Genomic DNA, 21,722 nt, shown 5'->3' on the forward strand with positions numbered 1-21,722 from the left:
AGATATTTCCCTCAGTAGATGGTGGAGACCAAAAACAGAGCAGACAAATGAATGATAATGTTACTTTCGTCATATCTGCTTCATGTTTAAATCAGCAACTGTTTGATAGCAAGTTCACCATGTCAACTTCAAAAAGTGATGATATGTCAATATTGTGTTCACAGCTTGATCCCGCTGCATCCAAGTGGCCAAAGGAAAATCTGTATTTGCAGTTTTAAGTTATCAGTTGGATTTCTTGGTTTGAACAAGTGACACAACCACTTTAATTCAGTTGCAGTGCATTTAAAAGCACATAAATTGACTTTAATCCGGTGAAGGTTGACCGAGTCATTGTAAAACACAGTTTAAGCCTGAGCTGGAGCGAAGCTTTTAGCTTCAGTTTCAGCCTGAAAGCTGGAATACGCCTGCTTCAACCGCTTTATGAAACAGCCCTCTGGGCTCAAACAGACGTAATCATAGATGTACGTGGGACCCGAGTCCTCTCACATGTCTTCCTTGTCTCCTCCAACCTGCTCGTTCATCACTGCAGCCACAGCAGATCCTCACACTTCACGCCAAACTCAGTGATGTCATGCTGTCCCATTCTCACAACCAAACATTAGCTTGCAGATTTGTAAACTGTCTTAAGTCTACGCTGAGCAACATTTGTGCTGAAGTTACTGTGATCACCGACAACCACTTGTTGTCATGTTGTTGTTTTGTTTTTTCTAAAAATGCCCAATGGATTTTCTCTTTGTATTGACTAGACAATGTAATCTATTGGTGTTAAATGCCCTGGTAGCTTGTGGATTGCTTAAGTGGTCAGATAAATGTACTGTATAGCTGTACAAAGAGTGATAAAAGATGTTTTAAACCTTTTTTTCTGTGGGTACAGCACTGTAAAAAAAAAGAAGAAATCAAAGTGCTTTTAGCCTTTGCTTGTTTTAACTTATCATTTGGTGGTGGTCTGTATTACTTCTATTGTTATTTATATTATTTCAATTGTTGCCTCTCCTGCACGGATACGAGACTGTAGCTCTGTGCAGGAGGTTGTACTGTAAACCTGTGTGAAGCTTTGTATTCCCCCCCCCCCTCTGGTTTTGGACTCAGTGAAAGTGTGATGTTTACATGTACAGTTTTTCAGAATACATTTTTGTTTTATTCAGGCTATATTTTCTTTTCCTCACCTATACCCTAAATCTGTGTACATTTGGCCAGATGTTTTCCTTTTTCTTGTTTCATTGCATCAAAGTGCAGCCGTGACCCCTTTGACTTCTTGGTCATGCGGTCATGAAGCGTGCCGTGACAGCTGGATCGGGTCGGCTCGATGTTGTGGTGGCTTTCAGCATTTAAAAAAAAAAGAAGGTAAATCTTAAGTAAAAGGGAGCTTCACAACTTCTCAAAGTGGACCAGCAAAGATATATTAAGGATCAACTTTAATCAACTGTTTTAGAATACTATTGTGGCCTAAATGGAGATCGGTGGGGTGTATAGGTACATTTATTATGTGCTCAGAACCTTTTAACGTCCCGGCTGTATTGTCAGGGAAAACTCCTTGTCCTTAACCCGACTGGTACCCTGAAAGGTACACTTTGACCTGTTGTAATATCTCCTCGGTAACATGAAGCCATTCCCCTCTCCTGGCCTTTTTAAGGGGAACCCATAAACCTCAGGAAATACTGAATCTCCAAGTTTAGTTTTTATCCAGTGATTTCTTCTGAAATGAGATTTAAATCTCTTAACAAAAACCATTAACATTTATATGAGACGTCTATTGTTTTGTACATTCATCATTGTGATTTAAAAGTGGAACTTTTTTCCAGTACTGTGACCTAATAGTTTGATTTTTTTGGAGTGTTTATAGGTATGGATATTTATTATTATATGTGAAACAAAAAGACAAAAGAAAAGGGTTGAACCTGTTTCATTTGTATGTTTCATGCAAAACTGTCCAGGTGAGATTCTCTCTGCCTCTTACATATCACTGATGAGGGACCTGTGTTTGTTTGGAAATAGCGCTTTTTCAGTGTTGCATCAACGCTATGAAAAAAAACCCCAAAAAAACACCAGTGGTTTACCAACAGCAGAGCTCCAAGGCGCTCCTCTTCTCCTGAGATGTCAGTAATTGAATAAAACAGTGCGATGAGCCATCAAACTGAGACCTCACTTGTTTCCTTTTTTCATAATATTTGTGTCAGAGTAAAACGTTTTTTCAGCTCAGTGTTTTCAGGAGTGATGTTCTTTATCCACAAGAGGGCAGCTGGATGCAGTGGGAGGAGGTTAACAGTGCATTGAGACCGTCACTTTGTGTTTTGTTACAGCTTTATGCTTCAATGGTTTAACTTAAATGTCAAAAGCAAAAACAGCTTTTTAGATTTTTTTTGGGGGGCAAATTTATTTAATAAACACATGCTTCCCCATTGGGAGGGTATCGCTGCAGTGATGAGCAGCACCTGGTTTACTCCAGACATGACAAAACGGTTCACATCAGACCAGAGAGTTTTGTTTCTTGCAGTCTGAGAGTCCTTGAAGAGCTTTTGTATTTGCAAACTCCAAGCAGGCTTTCACTGAGGAGAGGCCTCCTCCAGGACCCTCTGCCATAACACACAGATCAGTTTGAGTGTTGCAGCTTGTCCATCTGGAAGTTTCTATACAGAGGATCTCTGGAGCTCAGTCAGAGTGCTCTTGCTCAGAGCCCTGCTTGTTCCAGACTTCTTCCATTTAAGAATTATGAAGGCAGCTGTGCTTCTGGGAGCAACGTTTTATTTGTAGCCTTCCCCAGATCTGTAGCTACCTCAGCACAATCCTGCCGCTGCGCTCTGCCGGCTATTCCTTCAACCGCACAGCTTAGTTTCTTGGCTCTGACGTGCATTGTCAGCCGTGAGACCTTATATAGACAGGTGTGTGCCTTTCCTCATCAAGTCCAATCAGTTGAATTTAGCACAGGTGGACTCCAATCAAGGTGTGGCAACGTCTCAAAGATGATCAAGACAAATGGGAGACACCTGAGCTAAATGTCTGAATACTTATGTCAATAGAATGTTCTTTTTGATAACTTTGCAAACATTTCTAATATCCTGTTTCACTTTGTCATTATGGGCATTGAGTGTAGATTGATTAGTGACAAAAATGAATTTAAATGATTTTAGCATACAGGTTAAATAAATTAAAATGCAAAAAAGTGCATGGATCTGAGTACTTTATAAATGCATTGTATCCATAAAAATACACACAATATGCAAGTATAGAGAAAGGGAGAACTGTGCATTTATGGATTGAAAAAGCCCAAAACAAAGTAAACATTAATATGTATATTACTGCTCTTATGAGTGTTTCTATAGTTTGTCTTTTCCACACCATTTACACAATGTTAGCATTCTGTTGTTTAGCAGGCATCATGTTTACCGTGTTCATCGTCCTAGTTTAGCTTGTTAGCATGCTGCTAATTCGCACTAAACAACAACAAAAAGATCTCAGTCTGATTGGAAGGTAAGTTGCAGGTTTTGGGTCACACATCAAACCATTTTCACCTCATGGTGGCACTAGAGGAAAGTTTTATGGATCACTGAAGTTTTTGTAATTTATCCTGAGGTAAACAGGAAAACATGAAGCCAAATGTTTTGGCTTGGCTCATGCAGCTTTGGGAAGACTTACAGCTGTCTCCACAAACAGATTCTCTTACTGAGTAAAAGAACTTCGCGTTCCAGCAGAGTTAATATTCTCACACGTTGTTCCAGCAGAGTTAATATTCTCACACGTTGTTCCAGCAGAGTCACACGGTGAAAACACAACAGCAGTGACCTCATTATTCTCTTATTTATATGACTAACTGGACAATTTCAGACACAGTTACAATGACAGCTTGAAACATATTTTGAAAATACTGATTCGTCATTTCTAATCAGCAGTTGTGGAAAAATAATTTAGGTCTTTTAATTTGGTAAAGTATTCAGTATTCTGTAAAAATACGCAAAAGTTATCAAGATTAAAATGCAGAAATGGAATATTTCACTCTTAATTGTGGTAAAGTCGAAATGAAAATGGCATGAAATAAAAAAATACCGTAAATTTGAATTTCGAGGGTAAATGTGATTTTTCAACCTTGTTTTTTCATGTTGGGTGTCAAGTGACGAATATGGACAACAGCTGGAAGCTGCTAAACGAGCTGCAATTCAATCACTTGGGGTAACTCCTCACCCCGAATTTACGCCCATTAAAATTGTTATTTTAAATGTCGGACAACATTATGGAAAGAAGACCATAGAGGGCTCACTAAAACCATCATTGTAATAACCTTTCCAGTAAAGGTTCAAGACCTAAGCACACATTCACATCAGATTCATTTGAAATCTGATTTCCAGGGTATTTTTTTTAAAAGTCCCAAATTTGATCCAGACAAGAAACTCAAATAAACAACTGTGGCCTGCAGAGATAATTGGTCATGGGGAGACTTTGTGTTGACACTCAAAGGCCTTCAGTGACACGTGAACTCACACAAGCTTGATGGTGCACACTGTCTGCGCATGCTGCTGATCAAATATAGATCTAAAAACAGGATCACACCTGAGCCCCTGCACACGGTCTGAAGCCCTTTACCTGAAAAGACAAACATGAAATTACGCAACAATGCACTTTGTCTGTTAATACTGAGAATTAGATGTTATTTTTTCTATCCTCTTATCTGTGCAGTATGAACTTGAACTGTATGTTTTGTGGGAGTCTGGGCTTGAACTCTTCCTGAGTAGGATTGAGTCATACTCATCGCCTGATACCTTTGCCCCAGATTCCCCATTTATCTTTGAGCCAATTCATGTGCAGGAACGCTCTGTGTGGCCAAGTCAACATTTTCCACGGACTGTATTTCCAGCAGATCAGGGTTTAAAAAAAGACTCCAATCCGAGGATAGCGTTTCAATAATCCTCACAAAGAATTATAATCAAAGATAAATTCAGGCTTCAGCTTTACATTGCAAAGACCAATCCTCAAAATAACTATTAACCAGCACTAAGTTTCACCTTTCTTTCTTTAAGGGTGAATTTCCAAACAAACCGGAACGTACTTAACTGGCCGAACAATTGACTACAGCTGCAACTACCGATTATTTGTTGAGTCTATAAAAATGCAGCTGTAAAGACTGCAGCTCTCTGTCCCATTCACTCTCTAGTTACTAATTAGCCATATATATTGTTGAATCATCAGCATACAACATTTGACACTGTCTAAAATGAATGGTCATTCATTTGTAGAACAAAAATAAAATTATAATGGTCCTGGATCCTTGAGGTACACCTCAACGAGTAGATTTCCCACTTGAAAGTGAACCATTAAAAGAGATAGTCTCATATAGATGCCTTGCAGCTGACGTCACAACCGTGTCAAACGTTTGTTTACTGTTGGCCACCGTATTGGTTCCAGACTCGAGCAGGCTCAAGCGCAAACTTGACCATGCCTTCCATATGCTGTGCAGTGGGATGTGACTATGACAACAACAATTAAAAGCTGCATATTTCAATCTCTAATATTGCACATTGACTATCTAAAGAAGGAGAGAGACATCAGAAATGGCTTGCAGCACTTAAAAGGGCCAACGAACGACTGCAGCAACCGAATTTAATGCAATATAGCAAGCTAAAGTCTGGTAGCATTAAGTGTTAGCCTGCTAAATCAGTAAAGATGCAAACTGAACTGGCTGAAGATCTTAATCTGGAAGCTGGTACAGGGCTGAGGTAGGGCCCCAGTGGAGTGATGTATAGGGGGAACCTAATTTTAAAGATCACTAAGACCAAAAATAAATAACAAAAATAAACTTCCGGAGGGATGAGGGGGTTCTACCGCTATTTACAGAGCTACTGTGGAGCGTGTCCTCGCCTTCTCAGTGTGCTATGGCAACACAACCACCCTTAAACATTGACAGCTTGAAAGAGATCGATCACCCTGCTTGCTCCTTCCTGAAATCCCTCACCTCCAGAGGGAGTTTACAGAGTTTCAGGTGTACGACATCTCGCTTGAGGATTTGCACATATCCTGAGGCTGTTCGGTACTTGAACTCTGACACACATGCATCTTCAGTGGTAGAACGAGCATCAGTCAACAATCACTTTAAAAGTAGATTCAAAAAATATTCAGGCAGTCTCCGACAATGTTAGTTGCCTGAAAAGCTGATCTGTACTGATCGTATCCAATCACCGATGTTTTCTCTGCATACATTTTCTGTTCTTTGCTATCTCGGTGAGAAATGAGTGACATTGGTGGTGAAGGACATTAGCCTACCTGCATGTGTAACGTCGTCCAACATGGCGGAGATAACAAAGAAAATCCTCAGAAGTCATGTGACTGACAGGCATCTATTGGTCCATTGAGAGTCACAGGCCTCACAAAACTGTAATAATTACTCTAAAACAATCTGGGATCAGTTAAATCAATTTGACCCTCTATCCAGGGCCTCTTTTGTTCATTGCAACTGAGCTGTTTTGATAGTTATTCTGGGGATTGGTGTCTCACTGTGTTCTTTGAACTTTGTACAGAGAAACGCAAAGTGCCCTATGAGATCGTAAAAAGAGACCTGCACGATGGGAGCCTCCTGTGTCGTTTAAGTGTCACGGGACTGATTGTGCTTGACCGGGATCACTGGACGTATTTAGACCCAAGTGCTTCTCTAATACGTTGCCAGAAATAGTGCAGCTTTGGAGGACGGGCCGGACAGATCATGCACTTTTTAAATGGATAGAAGTCTAAAGCCATGAATCATGGGTTTGATCCTTCAAATGCCAAATGCTTGTCCCAGCACGTTGCTCTAAATGCTGCACAAACAGTATTGGAAGTGTAACTTTCCTGTTTGAACAGAGATGTTATCTTACAACAGAATTGGACTGTAACCGCTCGGTCTATTCTTAGTTGTCAGTGTACACATTGCAACATGTTCCCCATGTATCACTTCACGGAAAACTAAATTCAGCGAACTAATGCATTTATTGATCCTTCTGACAGTTACCCCATGTCTTCACAGTAATTAGAATATGTTTTAAGTCCATTTAAGTCCAAAATGAAAATAACCTAAACTAATTTTTGGTTTCACAAGGGATTTGTAGCCCTGGCTTTTGAAACCTGGCCCTGCTACAGTATTATTTTGTGAATGAAGATTTTTTTTTGACACTTGTATTTATTTTGACACAGTGCTTATAGTCCAAAAGCTGTCAACATGTTGCACACACAGACTGCAAGGGAGCATTATAAGCTCTCTCATTTGGAGAACCAAAAATATGTACACACGTATTTCAATGTGATTGTTCTAAGAAAACCATAAACCTTTACTTTTCTAGAAGCTGTTGACGTACATTCAAGCTCAGGTGCAACACTGTGTAAGCTGTTTCAACAGCAATGGAATTAGTCGTTGCTAATCATATCACAGCTAAACAGATTAGTTTGGTAAGTAGACTGCATGTGTTCCCTGACAGTGATAAAACAGCCGCTCTGATGTGTGGGTTGCCTGAAGAGAAGTGACAATAGCACGAAAGATTTGAGGTTCATGATAATAATAATGATAATAATAATAATAATAATAATAATAAGTACTTATAATGACCAGTCTATGAAGGTTAAAAACAGCTGTGTGGGATCAGAAAACACACTGTCATTGTTGACTGTAAGCATTTTTTTTTATTATTATTTACAGTTTAAAGTCACAAGAAGAATAAAATGAAAAACAACTTTTTACATACTTTTTTTTAACTTTTGGTCATATTAAAAATATACTATACAGGGGCAAAAAGGAAAATGCATTGACTAAAAGGTAACAAACACCATCATCATCATCTCCAGTGATGGACTATGGGTGAGGGCGGTGTGAGGGGGGGGGGGGGGGGGGGTTGATGGAGTCTAGGAAGAAGTAGGTGGAGGGTTCGATGTTTCAGACTTTCCATTGTCACTGCTTTCACTGACTTGTCTGTTCAAAACCATTTCCTTGGCGATGCAAGTCACCTGACCGTCGGCCACTGTGTAGGTTCTGTTCCTGCAACACAAGGAAAGGTTAGTTTACAGAACCAACCGTCGCTGCACCTGATTCACTTACATTTGGTTATGTTTACATATTACTGCACTCACTTTTGAGTTTCAGATCCGTTCTGCATGCCGGGCTGGTTCTGTTTTGCAAAGAAAAATGAACTCCACCAGTGGCCAGAATCTTGCCTTGGAAGTCCTGCAAATAACATAATCTATTTTAGACGGGAGCTCAGTTTGGTGCGAGACTTTTCAAAACGAAACATTATCTTTTTTTGTTTATACCTGGGGGATGTGGAATGACCTCTCCTGTATACTCCGCACTGCTACAGGAGCTGTTGCTGGAGTTGGACCCGAGGCGCCCTGGAATAAAAAAAAAAAGATAAAGACATTTGTTTTTTGTATAAATACTCATCTATCTATATCTTATCAAAGACAAAACAGGCTTCCACAGGGAGAGTAAATACTGCAATATAAATGCATATAAGTCACATCTCACTCACTTCTATAGTAATCATGTGTGGCGATGAGGGAGCCAGTTGATGGAATTGCTGCCATTTTCTCTGCCCTTAGCTGGAAAACCACTCAAAGATTGAAAATGGAAACCTGGAGACAAGCGGGAAATAGATGGTAGTTATTATTAGGCTACTTTTTGTTTCATTTTAATTGCACCTGCGTATATTGTTGTCACAAAATTCTCTTGTTTTGAAAAGCAATGCATCTACCAAAGACCCCTGTGCGAACATACGGCTTGTGGTAATGGAGACATGAGAGGAGAATTAACATCTGCATTGACAGCAGTAACAGAACTCAGGACCCATCTCAGGGAAGCCTTTGCTGCATGCATTCATGCACTCTGTGCTATATTCCTGTCAGTGATGAATCAGAAGCAGCTGCTTCCAAGAATAACCAGAGTATGTCCATCTGAACTCTGATCGCTTACTGCACGAGCTGGCTGCGTGGCATGGAATTTACTAGCAAACGACTGTGCTCTTACCACCGAGGGCATATTTGTATAGCTGGTAGACGTCCAAGCTATAGCCTAGGAAAGTACAGGTGCTCTATCCAATTGTTTTAATGCCAAAAAGTCGAAGTAATAAGTAACTTTTTTATTCAAAGTGCAACAAAATGTGTTGAGTATTCAAAAATGTGCAAGAATAAAGATTGATTTATTCCTTTGTGCATGCATTTCATATTTCACATGTATGTCACACTGTTAGCAGCCTTGAGAACCAGCTGAACTATGAAGCTTAACACCATGCAGGTGAGCAGAGGTGGCTTTGAGGATTTCATGGAACAGACAAGAACAGGACTTCATAACAGCAGCAGACGCATAAACACAACACTTATACAATACCCAGAAGGAAAATTGTACCTATCTAGTTGTCTATCTACTGCATGTGCTTATAAAATGTATGTATGTCTTCACTGAGATTAAGTTAATCAAATATTTAAAAAGAACACCTGAGGATGTAACTGACGGGTATCTTCACTTAAGAATAGCATAAAAACATTTCAGCACATATAACTAAATTAGTATTTTGTGATTAAGTCAGGCGTTGTGAAACAAATACAAGATCAAACATATTTAGTTTATGCTTTAAAGTTTAAACACACAGAAGTAGACCTTGTAATTATTTTTGACGTACCTGTAAGATCAGGATGCGGATGGCTTGAAGCAGAAGAGGTGCTAGTTGTTACAATGGCCCATTTGTGGATGAACTCTCTAGGTCGACCCCTCACGGTCAAAACACTGCTACTGTAACTGTCAGGAGGACCGCGTTTTATAGGGGTCTGTCCCCGCGCGTGCTGCTGTGGAACGGGGGCGGGGCCTGTGGCAGCTCGAGGACACAGAACCTGGGGTTGTTGTGCTCGCTTTCAGGACGGGAACTCAGACATCAGACAAAAGGAGGCTTTGGAGAGGCTTAAATGAACCCGCTGATGTTAAAGACTGACGGACATAAGGCCACGTTTGCTAGCCAACAGCTAATGGTAGCTAACGTCAGAAAGCTGCTGAGTTGGGTTTTTGACTAAATTATATCCATTTTTATTTCACGTTAGATAAACAACAAATATTATTAAAACATCGATGTACATGCCGCTCCCTGGTGGTCTAGTGGTTAGGATTCGGCGCTCTCACCGCCGCGGCCCGGGTTCGATTCCCGGTCAGGGAACGATTCTTTTCCTGGTTAGCCTCATGATTCAACCTGCCTTGTTGGTTTACATTTTCTCACAATCACAATAATGGCTGCCACTGCACTAAATCTGGCAAGTGCTCACAGTCAGAGGTCAGAAATGTGACTCTAATGTTGCATTAAAGGTATAGTCCCCCATAAGGCTTGGAATATCTCAGTGCCTTTTCTTTTGGAAAGTTTATGTATCAGTATCCCCTTTTGATTTCAATAAAAGTGGATTACATGCAGTAAAAGGGACACTTGCATCTATTTTCCATATCCTACTGTTAACATATTTGAAGCCTCTAGCACCACCCAAAGGCTCGATATAGAACAAGGCCACCACCAGTGGCAGTAGTCTCTTAAATTAAATACACCAATGTAATTAAATGAAATGAACTTGACATGACGACAAGACCATACACCATTCAATTTACTTTAATTGAAAAATCTTAAAGTACAAAAATACTTCTTTTGTCACAATTAATGTCAATGAATGCATATTGCAAATACAAGATGGGTTTACTGCACGTCAAAATAAATAACTTGCACATTACATTTATCCAACATACAGAAACAAAACATATTCACACATTTAAGTTTAACATATTGTTACATTGCAATTGTAATACATTCTATTTGTCATGTTGTATCAATACAATAAATAACAGTGGACAGATTAATACAGACAAGGGATCAAAAAGGGATCAGAAGGGTCCATCTCATGTGCGTGAGGATCTTCTTTCGAACCCAGAGGTGTCTCCGTTATTTGTGAGACCGACACTCACCTTGTCCTGTGAGATCCAGACAGGAGAGTGATCAATGCTCAATAACATGCGCGGTGATAACTCTCTGTGACTGCCGTTTCCACAAACTCACCTTCACACTTCCGACCATTTCCTCAAAAGACTTGAATGTAGAGGAATGTCTACGGAGAAACGTAGAGACAAATTACACAGGACACATATGATCTTGAATCTTCTGTGTTTGAGCAGACTAATTAAATTATTAGTAAGCAGTTTCTACAAGAACAGCAGTGATGTTTTACCTCATAGACGGCACACTCATGGTGTGGCCCAGGGCGCTTTGTGTCACATTGGAGAGGCAGAAGAGAGAATGAAGTTTTAACATTATAAGTGACATGTAAAGCTTAAAGACATCGTACAAAATCAGCAAACACATGTATTTATTTACCAGGGACAATGCACATTCAACATTTCATTGTCCAGTGTCAGTGTAAATGCGCCAGTTAGCTTATGAGTTTATTTTAATCTCCCCGGGCAGGTTGAACATTTATAAAAACACAAACAGTATAATGTCTATTCATTCATTCACATACTGTACTTAAGCACACATTTTGAGGTATAGAACTTGTACTTAACTTAAGAATTTACATATGAAGCTACTTAATACTTAAATATTGTACTTGTAATATTACTTTTACTCCACTTCATTTATTTTACATTAGTTGCTAGTTACTTTGCAGATTCAGATTATTAATATAAATCAACTAATGAATTATAACGAATAATTATAATACAGTGATTCTGAAATGGGCCAGTCTGCATAATGAGTACTTTTACTTGAAACAGTCATTTCACACTGTGGTAATGCTACTTTTACAACACACACACACACACACACACACACACACACACACACACACACACACACACACACACACACACACACACACACACACACACACACACACACACACACACACACACACACACACACACACAACCCACTTCAGACCATTCAGCCTCACCACAATGAGCTCAGTTCAGTCTTACCGTGGTGGGCTCGGAAGAGGCAGAGCTCTGTTGAGATAAAGACAATAGTTAGTAGATAATAGATAATAAATAGTCAATGGGGGTTGATGAGGGGATATACATTAATTACAGTTTTAAAAGGCAGGAGTTGTCTTACATGTTATTACTGTAAACAAATCCCATGAAAAGACCAAAACAAATGATGCGTTAGTCCGTCTGACGTCCTCTGTCTGTAGCTCTCAGAAACAAGCCCATCAGAGTGGAAATGCGTGTGGCTAAGTGCTATTTTTCAGATCAATTAATGTTGGTTTTGGTCTTTTCATGGGATTTGTTAACAACTAAAATATATGATAAATTAAATGTTATCTTAAATTATATGTCTGTTTTTTTATGTTAATTTCTTAAGAAACTAAATCAAAATATGAATGTGGTGGTTCAATGAACAAAATCCTATCGTGCTGTGGGCCTTGGTGTCATGTCACACATTACTACACACAGCTTGACAGTTATCATAGAGACTGTGACACGACTGTCCCTATATAGAGGACTACAATGAATTGAAATAGTGTTTTAGTTCTAGATCTGACATAGTAGATCCAAGTAGACAGAGATACAAATGTATAAAAAGCAGTAAAAATGTGGGAATACAAGAGCTTTAAAAAATGTTCTGGCATTGCATTTTCTGAAAGCCAAAAACCTGGTTTTATATTGTTTTGTCTTTTTTAAAGTCTTCTACCTGGCTGCATTAGCCAACAGCTTTTCCTACCAGGCACCTCATTAATAGCTTCTGCACTATTAACATGCAGAGTTTGGTATTTTTTAAATCTATTTTTTAACAAATAAAATTGGAAAATGATTAAAGTAGCTGGGCCAACCCCGAGGGTACCTCATGTCTGCCAGTCTCCTGGTGATGGTCACGGCCATATTGGACAGAGCAGATGATGTCACCTGGCCTGCATGAGTGAGACTCTCCCGTGTCCTCATATATCTACAGGTAGAAAGAAGTAGTCAGGAATAATGGAGGACAGTCACAACACTGCCAACACACACTGTGGCACTTACAGAGAGCACAAAGGTATGAATTCAAACACATTCACCACATAAATGAAACAGTTAACAACAGGCTCGTATACGTCAGTGGCTTCGGTCCATGTGGCTGCAGAAGGCTGCTCACTCTGTTTTAAAACGCTTCAGGCCAGTCCTGACATTACCTGTTAATACAACTGCTCCTTGTACTAAGTCAGGCTGTAAGGCTATTAACGGGGCACCAATCCTATTTGACCTGGAAAATCCCATCACTTGTTTCTTAGAAAGGAATCCTCTTTAACATGTGAGCACAGGACAAACCATTGGGAGACCCCTGTGCCATGAAATGCAGTAGAAATGTGTTGTTTTTTTACGAATATAATGCAAACGTGATGACCAACACTCACATGTTGGAGTTGCTGATGTCCTCCAAAGTGGCAGAGGCTGAGAGATATCTGTAACCAGAGCAGAACAAGCACAACTTGTAAGATTATTCCCCCGACTTAAGGCAGAGCGCACGACAGTCATTAGTGTGCTTTCCATGGTTATGTAAGCATGTCAAAGTAAGACAAATGGTCTGCCAGAAGAGAGGTTGGGTGTGTTAAGCCTGGTAAGACTAGAGAGGTATGCAGTGGAGTTTTTAACCATCCAACAGCCCTTGCCGTACAATCAAAATGGCAGTCTAAACATGCAATGTTTAGGAGGATACAAGTGCACTTACGGGGCTGAGGTCTGGATGTCTTGCCAGCCTTTGGACAGGTTCTGTTTGATGTTACTGAGAGGGTTCATACCCAGCTGCCTCCTGATGTCTGCTGCATATTTTTCTCGGACCACAAGCACCTGCCTCAATGTCTGAATTTCTTCCTCAATCTAGAAACACACAAAACAGCTAAATCAGTAGAGAGACAGGTCGTGAGCGGATACTGTTAAATGTATTTACCTTGAGTGATTAATAGCCCGAAAGAGCTGCATAACCTTTGCAAGTTCAATCCGTAGATTGCAGACGTCCTCCTCTGTTAGATCTGAGTCAGAGTATCCATTTTCTGTTATCCTTGTGGAGAAGCTCATGGATGATGAAGCCCCATCAGAACCTTACACAGCAGATGGTTAAAACATGTATATTTAGATAGATAGAACGATGTAGATGTCACTAATATATAGGGTAACCTTAGATTACAGTATGTGGGTCAAAACATATGAATGTAAATGTGAAATCTTTGAAGAGGCAATGAGAAAATATCAGATAACCTACAAATATTAGATAGATAGATAAAACATATCATTGCTGCAAACTTTTTAATATTGTCAAATACGTTTAAAACTACAGAATGTATACCAGTAGTATCAGTTAGGTTGTATACTTTATAACAATCGACACACTCGGAGCTGTCCGAAGTGCTGAACTGAGGCTAACTGAGGCTAACTGAAGCTAACAGCTAACATTACTTGTTGCACACTACGCACACGTTAGCGTGCCGACTAAAACTAACCGAGATATTTGTGCTCAAGACGTTTACGGTACCAACAAAACCAAGTGTGAGATGGTCTTTTACCTGGTCGGTTCATCGCTGCCTCACTTTCAGCTCCGGGAGTGTTTTGACGTGTTTAGCTAGCAGCTGTGATGTCACCATGCAAACAGCTCGACTCAAAGACGAGCAGGAGGAAGTCTCAGCCAGGATCACCGAGGCGGTCATTGGACTGATGTTGTGTGATGTCATGCAATGGTGCAGTGGAAAAATACTCTGCTACAAGTATAAATCCTGCATTCAAAGGCATTAATATATACTTAGAATACCTAAAGTACTGATTATGCAGAATGACACTTCAGAATAATATGAAGGCTATTGTATCAGCAGCTGGTAAAGGTGGAGCTAAATCTAACTGCTTTACTGCAGGGTAGCTTCATCCACAATAATACATATTACATCTAAGAATTGATTTATAGTCTGTATTAATAATCTGAATTTTGAGTATATAACTGATCGCTAATGTTGTATAATGACTACAAAAATATAGAAGCATTTGCAATACAATATGTAGGCCTACTTAAATGATCAAACGTTAAAGTACCCATTTTGCAGAATGGCCCCTGTCAGTGTCTGAACATTGTTGAGAAGTAAACAGCACAATATTAACCGCTGAAATTGTAGTGGAGTTGAAGTATAAAGTAGCCTAAAATAGAAATACACGAGTAAAATACCTGTATTTAGTTACACTCCACCACTGGTCATTACAAAGATGAGAAATATGAGGCACACAACTTTATGTCCATCAATATGTTTATATGATCAAGATTAAATAAACATAAGGCTGGCCGAACTAAATTAAGCATCTAATTAGCCTATATATTATGAGCTCAGAAATCACATGCGTGAGATTCAAAGTACGTAACAAGAAATCCTTTAGTGTCTAAATAAAAGTACAAATACTGTAGTGTAAAAATACTGTCCTGCATTCAGAATCTTACTTCATAGGAGGTATTATCATTTACTTGAAGTATTAAAAGTTAACTTACACTACCATACATACAGTATGTTAGCCTTTATACATAGTATTAAACAGAGAATTGCTCTCGTCATTGTTACAATAATAATGGATTATTCTCACTAATTCATATTTTAGTGACACGTCAATGTTGTAGTTAAAGGTGGAACTCATCTTAACTATTTAACTTGAAGTATTTTACTGTACTTTATATACTGTTGGGTATCTATAACAATACATTGTATTTTCTAAGATGATATACATCTAAACTATTAATCTGTTTAGTGACAGTCAAATAAATGTAGTGGCATAATATTTACAATATTTGCCTTTGAGATGTAGAAGTGTAAAGTAGCATACAATTTAAAATACTCAAGTACAAGAACCTAAAACTTTAATGAAGTAAAAACTTAAATAGTTTACAATTTGAAAGGAGTCAAATAAAATAAAAAAAATTGTATGTGTAAATTGTCATATATAATAAGCATTCCACAATTAATTGGTAAAATAAAAGACTTGCCTCCATCTATTGGCAAAGAAATGCCACTACACTTCAGTGAGTGCAAAGTCCCCTATTGCAGCAAGTGAACCAAAAGTTACTTTTCTTTTTATCTGGTTATACATCATGTTACACTAAGATAAACAGCAAATCTACAGCATGTTGACTTAGGATGAAGATTTAACATTAATTGTGTGCGCAACCTCCAAATTTGGTTTCCTTGCACACTATCAGTTACATTCTAAATTAGAATTAATGCATCATAAAGATATAAATCAAAAATATTTGAATTGAGAAAAGTGTCATGTTAAATAAAATATAAATTGTTATTCGTTAATATCAACATCAAATATATAAGTATTCTAACTTTTTGTTCAGTATATAAATATATGTATATATATATAGCTGAGATACAAGACAAGTCCGTTCACTGTTCTTGCGTGTCCCAGGAAATGTAGTCAGCCCATTCTGTTGTGTTTTTGTGCTAAAAATAGGAGTACGATTCAAACTTTCTCCAAACTATAAGAAACTGAGGGTCACAAGTCAACATGTTCAGGAACATTTATTCAACGACAGCAAATCAGATCAATGACCACTTGTTTTCTTCCAGACACAGTTACCATGCTACAACATAAACGTTAAGGTTTATACTTTATATGGGCGAAGTGTATGTACAAACGATCTTAACCATTAAACCATTCCTTGCTAAATTTAATGGTTACATTACAACACCATACCAGTTAAAATTATAGCCATCATAAAGTATGAAATAAATAAAAGTCCAAAAATGCATCATACAACCATTTCACTATAGATACACTATATATACTATGTTGTCTTTTTGTGTGGTCATTTCCTGATCATTGATCCATTAGTTGTTTTTTTTCAAACACAGTGCATTCAACTTAGAACATTTACAGTAGCATCTTTCAGTATCTCTATGAAAAAAGCCATGACAGGAACATCTATGTTTCATCAAGCGTTACAGGAAACATCATACAAGGGCCACAGAGGTCAACATCCATACCGTTAATAGCAGAGGGCGGGCAACAGGAGCTCACCTAATGTAAACCATTGAAACACATTAGCATTTATGAAATGGACAATGTGGCAAAGACGGTCATGGCAATTTGCAAATTTGTGACAATGTATGCAAATTCAGTGGTATGAAAAATCGAGAGTAATTTTACTTGGAGCTGCCTGTAGCAGAGAGCTCACAGATGATATGCCTGACGAGCTTCTTACTCTACATGGATTCAAAAAAGTCAACAATGATAAACGATTACAGCGTACGACAATATGTCATCAGACTTCAGTTCAAAACACGAGGACTAAAAACATGATGCAAATCATATTCTTCACCACCTAAAATATCCCTCATGTGGATGTTCTGTAGTCAGCTTTATTTCCCAGCTGTGAAGAGTGTAACATGCTTCTTTTTTTCCACAGCACATATTCAAGACAGCTCAGAGTTAAAAACATGTCACCCTCTGAACAAGCTGCTGATAGAGATCGGTTATTTCTCCCTATATTGACAGCTCTCACCAGGACCGACTGGATTACCTGGATGGAGCTCCTTTGCTTCATATACCGCTAGATCAATAAGTCAACAGAAGATTCAAATTTTTGAAATTCAATGTCAATTTGTTTTAAATCTATCAGATGTAACTGCTGATGGGACAAAAAAAAGCAACAAATATAAAATGACAAATATTATTGTTAGGTTTGGTTGAGAACAATAGATCAACAGACTACAACTAATCCACCTGGACTGAAAACGGCCATAAATAGATGCAATAGTGCAATGCAAGACATTTTTAACCAACATAAAAATTACCTTGACAATAACGGTCATGACGACCTGTTCAGTGCTGCAGGAAAGACAGGAAAGTAGTCTCCATCCTGCAAAGACAAGCTGAAATAAAGCTGAGGAATGGAAAGCCAATACTAATTAATAAGAATGTTACACCGGCAGGCATTTATGAAATAAATGTCTGCAAATAAAGCTCTGTGCCTCAACAACCTCATGAGTCTTATTAAAAACTCTCAGGGGAGCTCACCACAGACAAACAAACACAGAGCCAAAGACGAACTGCAGGTCTGACAATGGCAGGTGGCATGTTCAACTTAAAAAGGACTGATTGTGAATCAGAAGTGGAAATTGCACGAATATGACAACCCTGTTCTCGAGGGTTTAATGATGACACCGATCACCTTCGCAAACAAACACATCTCTCTAAGCTCCTCCCTGAGCCATGGTTCTCCTTTCCTTCAGCATGAACTACCACGTAAACGTCACCCCTCCGCCTCCTCCGTGAGAACCGTACTCATTTGAATATATTGCACATACGGATGCACCTACAATATAAAGTCTTGCAAAGGAAAAATGCTGCAGAAGATTAAAGAAAATCTGGAGACCATGTTTTATAAACAGTGCATGCTACACCATGATGCAAAGTGTGGGAGAGGGAAAGTGGGGTAGGCAGACCTGTGTGGTGAAAAGGCCAAGAAATACAAAAGAAGAGATCAAAAGGAAACTTAGGTTGTTTCTCTTTTCGTCTTGTACAGGGGGGGGGGGGGGAATAAGTTGTGGACCAATCAGGGAGAGGGTGTAAGGAATGTGACTTCATTAGTTCCTTTCATGGGCCATGCTTACTAGTCCCTCTCCTCCACACGGTACTCTTTCTCAAGTGGAAAGGATCGCCCCTTTCTTACATCTCACTGAGGTGGAGCAGGGAAGCAGGCAGGACCGCAGGCCAGGATTTGACGGGAACGGGGGTTTAGTTGAAGCCGGTGTCGGTGTGATAGGAGTGGTGCCCATCCGCTGTTAACTGGGTTGTCTCTGTTGCTGATGGTTGCAGCATTATAGGGTCACCACCAGCCTCTGCTTGACAAACAGAAACATTTTTCAGCCTCCTCCACTCCTCCTGTTGACGAATTCAAAAGGGGAGCAGCAACACAGGTGATTCAGTCTCACCTCTCTCATCAGATTGCAGCTGAGCCTCCAGGTCCTCGGGGGACACATAAAATTCCTGCTCCTGGCCCTCCCGAGGTCGTGGTTTACATTTGCCACAGCAGCAGTTACAGCAGCAACATAGGCAGCAACAGAAGTAGCAGCCAGTGGCCAGACCGCAGAATACAAACAGAGCCTGAAGGGAAGCAATGAGAGGAAGTCAAGAGTCAATGTGTGAGCAAGAAAAAGAAAAAAATTAAATAAATCACAGAGCAAATAGTGATAACTCAGTCTTACCTTGGCCCACCAGCTTGAAAGGACAAAGTAAGTGTTAACATTCTCCTCTCCAAACTGCTCAGCCACATATAGTCCCAGAGAACCATATTTGTCATAAATGTTACGCTTTGTGGGGTCATTCAGGATCGCGTGAGCGTTGTTTATCTCCTTGAACTTATCGACTGCCTCTGGGTTGTCAGGATTCTTGTCAGGGTGGAACTTCAACGCCAGTTTCCTGCGCAGAAAAAAAGAGACAATAAAATACAAATACAATCACAGCACCTATTCTGTAGTAATTACGTGAGGTAAGTCACAGAGGCCTCACCTGTAAGATCTCTTAATATCATCCGACGTGGCCACCTTCTCAACTCCCAGCACAAGGTAGAGAGACTCACCGGCGGTGGACAGAGAGCGCTGCCTCTGATGCTCGGCCATGATGCCTCACGTCCACAGGCTGGGCACACAAGCAGAAAACATTGATTGGGCTGCAAGTCACAGCCAGGCCTGCTTTGTTAAGACAACCCATTTATATCAGTTTCAAAAATATCAGGCCGTAAACTACAGTGAGGCCTGTGTGTCTGCAGGCAACAGCTGGTCCAATGCTGTCATTACTGCAAAAGCTATGTGTGGAAATACGCAGCACTGGTTGAAATATAGGTGGAAAAGGTTAAAAGAGCCATGAAGGCTACATGCTGGCTATATTACATTGCCTTGTACTAATTACGAGTTTTTCAGTGCAATTAGCACCATCACACTGTAAATTGTCCAGTTCAATTTCTACATGGCTATACTGTGACTGTGGCATCTTGGCAGGACCACTGACTGCCTCTGCAAGTAAATCAGTATCTGACATCCATCAAGCCTACAATGCTACAATACGATTTAGAAAGCAGCTGCAAATAAATAAATAAAACAGGATAACGCCATTCCTGAGAACATAGCTGCTTCCAAATGGGTGTCATCGTGATACAGATGAACAGCCACTGGTCTATTTGAAGCCCTGCACAGCTTATTTCAACATTTGTAACGCCCCAAAGCTGTCTGCTCTGCCAAGTGTGTGTAAAAATTCCCTTTTCGCATCCCGATTTCAATTGTCTATAAGGATTAGACTGAGAATACGATGCTAGGGAGCATAATCGCTGCAAGCATCATCACCAGCACACCGCCACAGTATAGCGCGCAGCATCCATGTTGGTTTGCTTCCTGGCCTGTGCTTGATGCAAGCCAGGGATGGATCGTCAGCAGTAATTTTCAAGGGCAAGGGGCAGTGTCTCGCGGACAAATAAAGGATCGAAATGCACCTTTCGGGCTCACCTTTCAGTCGGCTGTGATGTGCTGCAACACTGACGATCCCAGCAGGTTACAATTTTTGAGACAGTGTAGCGTGACTATAGCTGCATCTCGCACGTACCCAAACCCTCTCTGGCTCCCACGACACAATCATGGACAGCTGCAGCAGTACGCTGGCTCCGCCCCCTCCCCTCAAACGCCCCATGGCGACCCGACGTGCGCATGCGCAACCGACCAGGATGAGGATGCTGGATGCAAACGCGTGCAGATACCCTAGATACCCTGTTCTCATGTTCCCAAACGCATATGGGTGTCCCATTTTAAATATCTCCATTATGTCTCATCATTGTACTTGTATTTTAACTGTTTACTGTGACGCTATACACACATATATATATATATATATACGTATATATATATATATATATATATATATATATATATATATATATACGTATATATATATATATATATATATATATATACGTATATATATATATATATATATATATATATATATATATATATATATATATATATATATATATATATATATATATATATATATATATATATATATACGTATATATATATATATATATATATACGTATATATATATATATATATATATATATATATATATATATATACGTATATATATATATATATATATATATATATATATATATACGTATATATATATACATATATATATATATATATATATATATACGTATATATATATATATATATATATATATATATACGTATATATATATATACGTATATATATATATATATATATATATATATATACGTATATATATATATATATATATATATATATATATATATATACGTATATATATATACATATATATATATATATATATATATATACGTATATATATATATATATATATATATATATATATACGTATATATATATATATATATATATATATATATATATATATATATATATATATAGGTATATATATATATATATATATATATATATATATATATATATATATATATATATATATATATATACAGTGTGATGGACTCCTCAGATATTTTACATTAGTAAAACTTCTGTATTCAAAATGTCATTCAAGTAAAAGTACAAAAGTATTCGCATTAAAATATATGCAGAGTGGCCCATTTCAGAATAACATAACAATAAAGTTAAATATCTCTCTCTCATATCTCATAGATTAGATTTGACCATCCGCTGCACTGACTGTACCTCGGCAACGGTGACGTC

At 38.7% G+C, this 21,722-nt stretch overlaps 3 protein-coding genes across 5 annotated transcripts; all 3 read right to left on the bottom strand.

Annotated features, from left to right (window-relative positions):
• Positions 1–7,625: 7,625 nt before the first annotated feature.
• ppdpfa (pancreatic progenitor cell differentiation and proliferation factor a) lies at positions 7,626–9,745 on the bottom strand. Its single transcript, XM_079272940.1, has 5 exons — positions 9,624–9,745; positions 8,478–8,580; positions 8,260–8,337; positions 8,080–8,173; positions 7,626–7,987 (listed from the first exon to the last, which is right to left on the bottom strand). The coding sequence occupies exons 2-5, from the start codon at positions 8,530–8,532 to the stop codon at positions 7,855–7,857; spliced, it is 360 nt and encodes a 119-aa protein (XP_079129066.1). The 5' UTR covers positions 8,533–8,580; positions 9,624–9,745; the 3' UTR covers positions 7,626–7,854.
• A 1,125-nt stretch (positions 9,746–10,870) lies between these two features.
• On the bottom strand, positions 10,871–14,599 carry LOC306781237 (tumor protein D54-like; the record flags this gene model as incomplete). Its single annotated transcript, XM_079273989.1, has 9 exons — positions 14,503–14,599; positions 13,925–14,040; positions 13,671–13,819; positions 13,357–13,404; positions 12,810–12,911; positions 11,945–11,971; positions 11,197–11,232; positions 11,028–11,076; positions 10,871–10,942 (listed from the first exon to the last, which is right to left on the bottom strand). Exons 1-9 carry the CDS (start codon positions 14,513–14,515, stop codon positions 10,871–10,873), a joined length of 612 nt encoding a protein of 203 aa, XP_079130115.1. The 5' UTR covers positions 14,516–14,599.
• Positions 14,600–16,488: 1,889 nt separating this feature from the next.
• Positions 16,489–20,616, bottom strand: dnajc5aa (DnaJ (Hsp40) homolog, subfamily C, member 5aa). 3 transcript variants are annotated; one of them, XR_013772197.1, is made up of 6 exons: positions 20,476–20,616; positions 19,487–19,615; positions 19,183–19,396; positions 18,910–19,081; positions 18,648–18,816; positions 16,489–17,834 (listed from the first exon to the last, which is right to left on the bottom strand). XR_013772197.1 is itself a non-coding variant. In XM_079273986.1 (5 exons), the coding sequence occupies exons 2-5, from the start codon at positions 19,594–19,596 to the stop codon at positions 18,713–18,715; spliced, it is 600 nt and encodes a 199-aa protein (XP_079130112.1). In that variant the 5' UTR covers positions 19,597–19,615; positions 20,476–20,616; the 3' UTR covers positions 16,489–18,712. The 3 variants fall into 3 exon arrangements, 2 of the variants coding, with proteins under 2 accessions (XP_079130112.1, XP_079130113.1); XM_079273986.1 differs by having other exon boundaries at positions 16,489–18,816; XM_079273987.1 differs by having other exon boundaries at positions 16,489–18,816; positions 20,463–20,493.
• Positions 20,617–21,722: the final 1,106 nt, after the last annotated feature.

The sequence above is a fragment of the Melanostigma gelatinosum genome (genome assembly GCF_949748355.1).
Source record: "Melanostigma gelatinosum genome assembly, chromosome: 8".
Taxonomy (NCBI): domain Eukaryota; kingdom Metazoa; phylum Chordata; class Actinopteri; order Perciformes; family Zoarcidae; genus Melanostigma; species Melanostigma gelatinosum.

What these genes read in the sequence shown, in the direction of transcription:
- ppdpfa (XM_079272940.1), bottom strand. Translation starts at nt 8,532, where the DNA reads ATGGCAGCAATTCCATCAACTGGCTCCCTCATCGCCACACATGATTAC. An exon ending in CACACATGATTACTATAGAA is followed by an intron (nt 8,338 to 8,477) that starts GTGAGTGAGATG and finishes TTTTTATTCCAG; the next exon opens with GGCGCCTCGGGTCCAACTCC. An exon ending in GGTCATTCCACATCCCCCAG is followed by an intron (nt 8,174 to 8,259) that starts GTATAAACAAAA and finishes TGTTATTTGCAG; the next exon opens with GACTTCCAAGGCAAGATTCT.
- dnajc5aa (XM_079273986.1), bottom strand. Translation starts at nt 19,596, where the DNA reads ATGGCCGAGCATCAGAGGCAGCGCTCTCTGTCCACCGCCGGTGAGTCT. An exon ending in TTTCAAGCTGGTGGGCCAAG is followed by an intron (nt 19,082 to 19,182) that starts GTAAGACTGAGT and finishes GCTTCCCTTCAG; the next exon opens with GCTCTGTTTGTATTCTGCGG. An exon ending in GCTGCAATCTGATGAGAGAG is followed by an intron (nt 18,817 to 18,909) that starts GTGAGACTGAAT and finishes TTTGTCAAGCAG; the next exon opens with AGGCTGGTGGTGACCCTATA.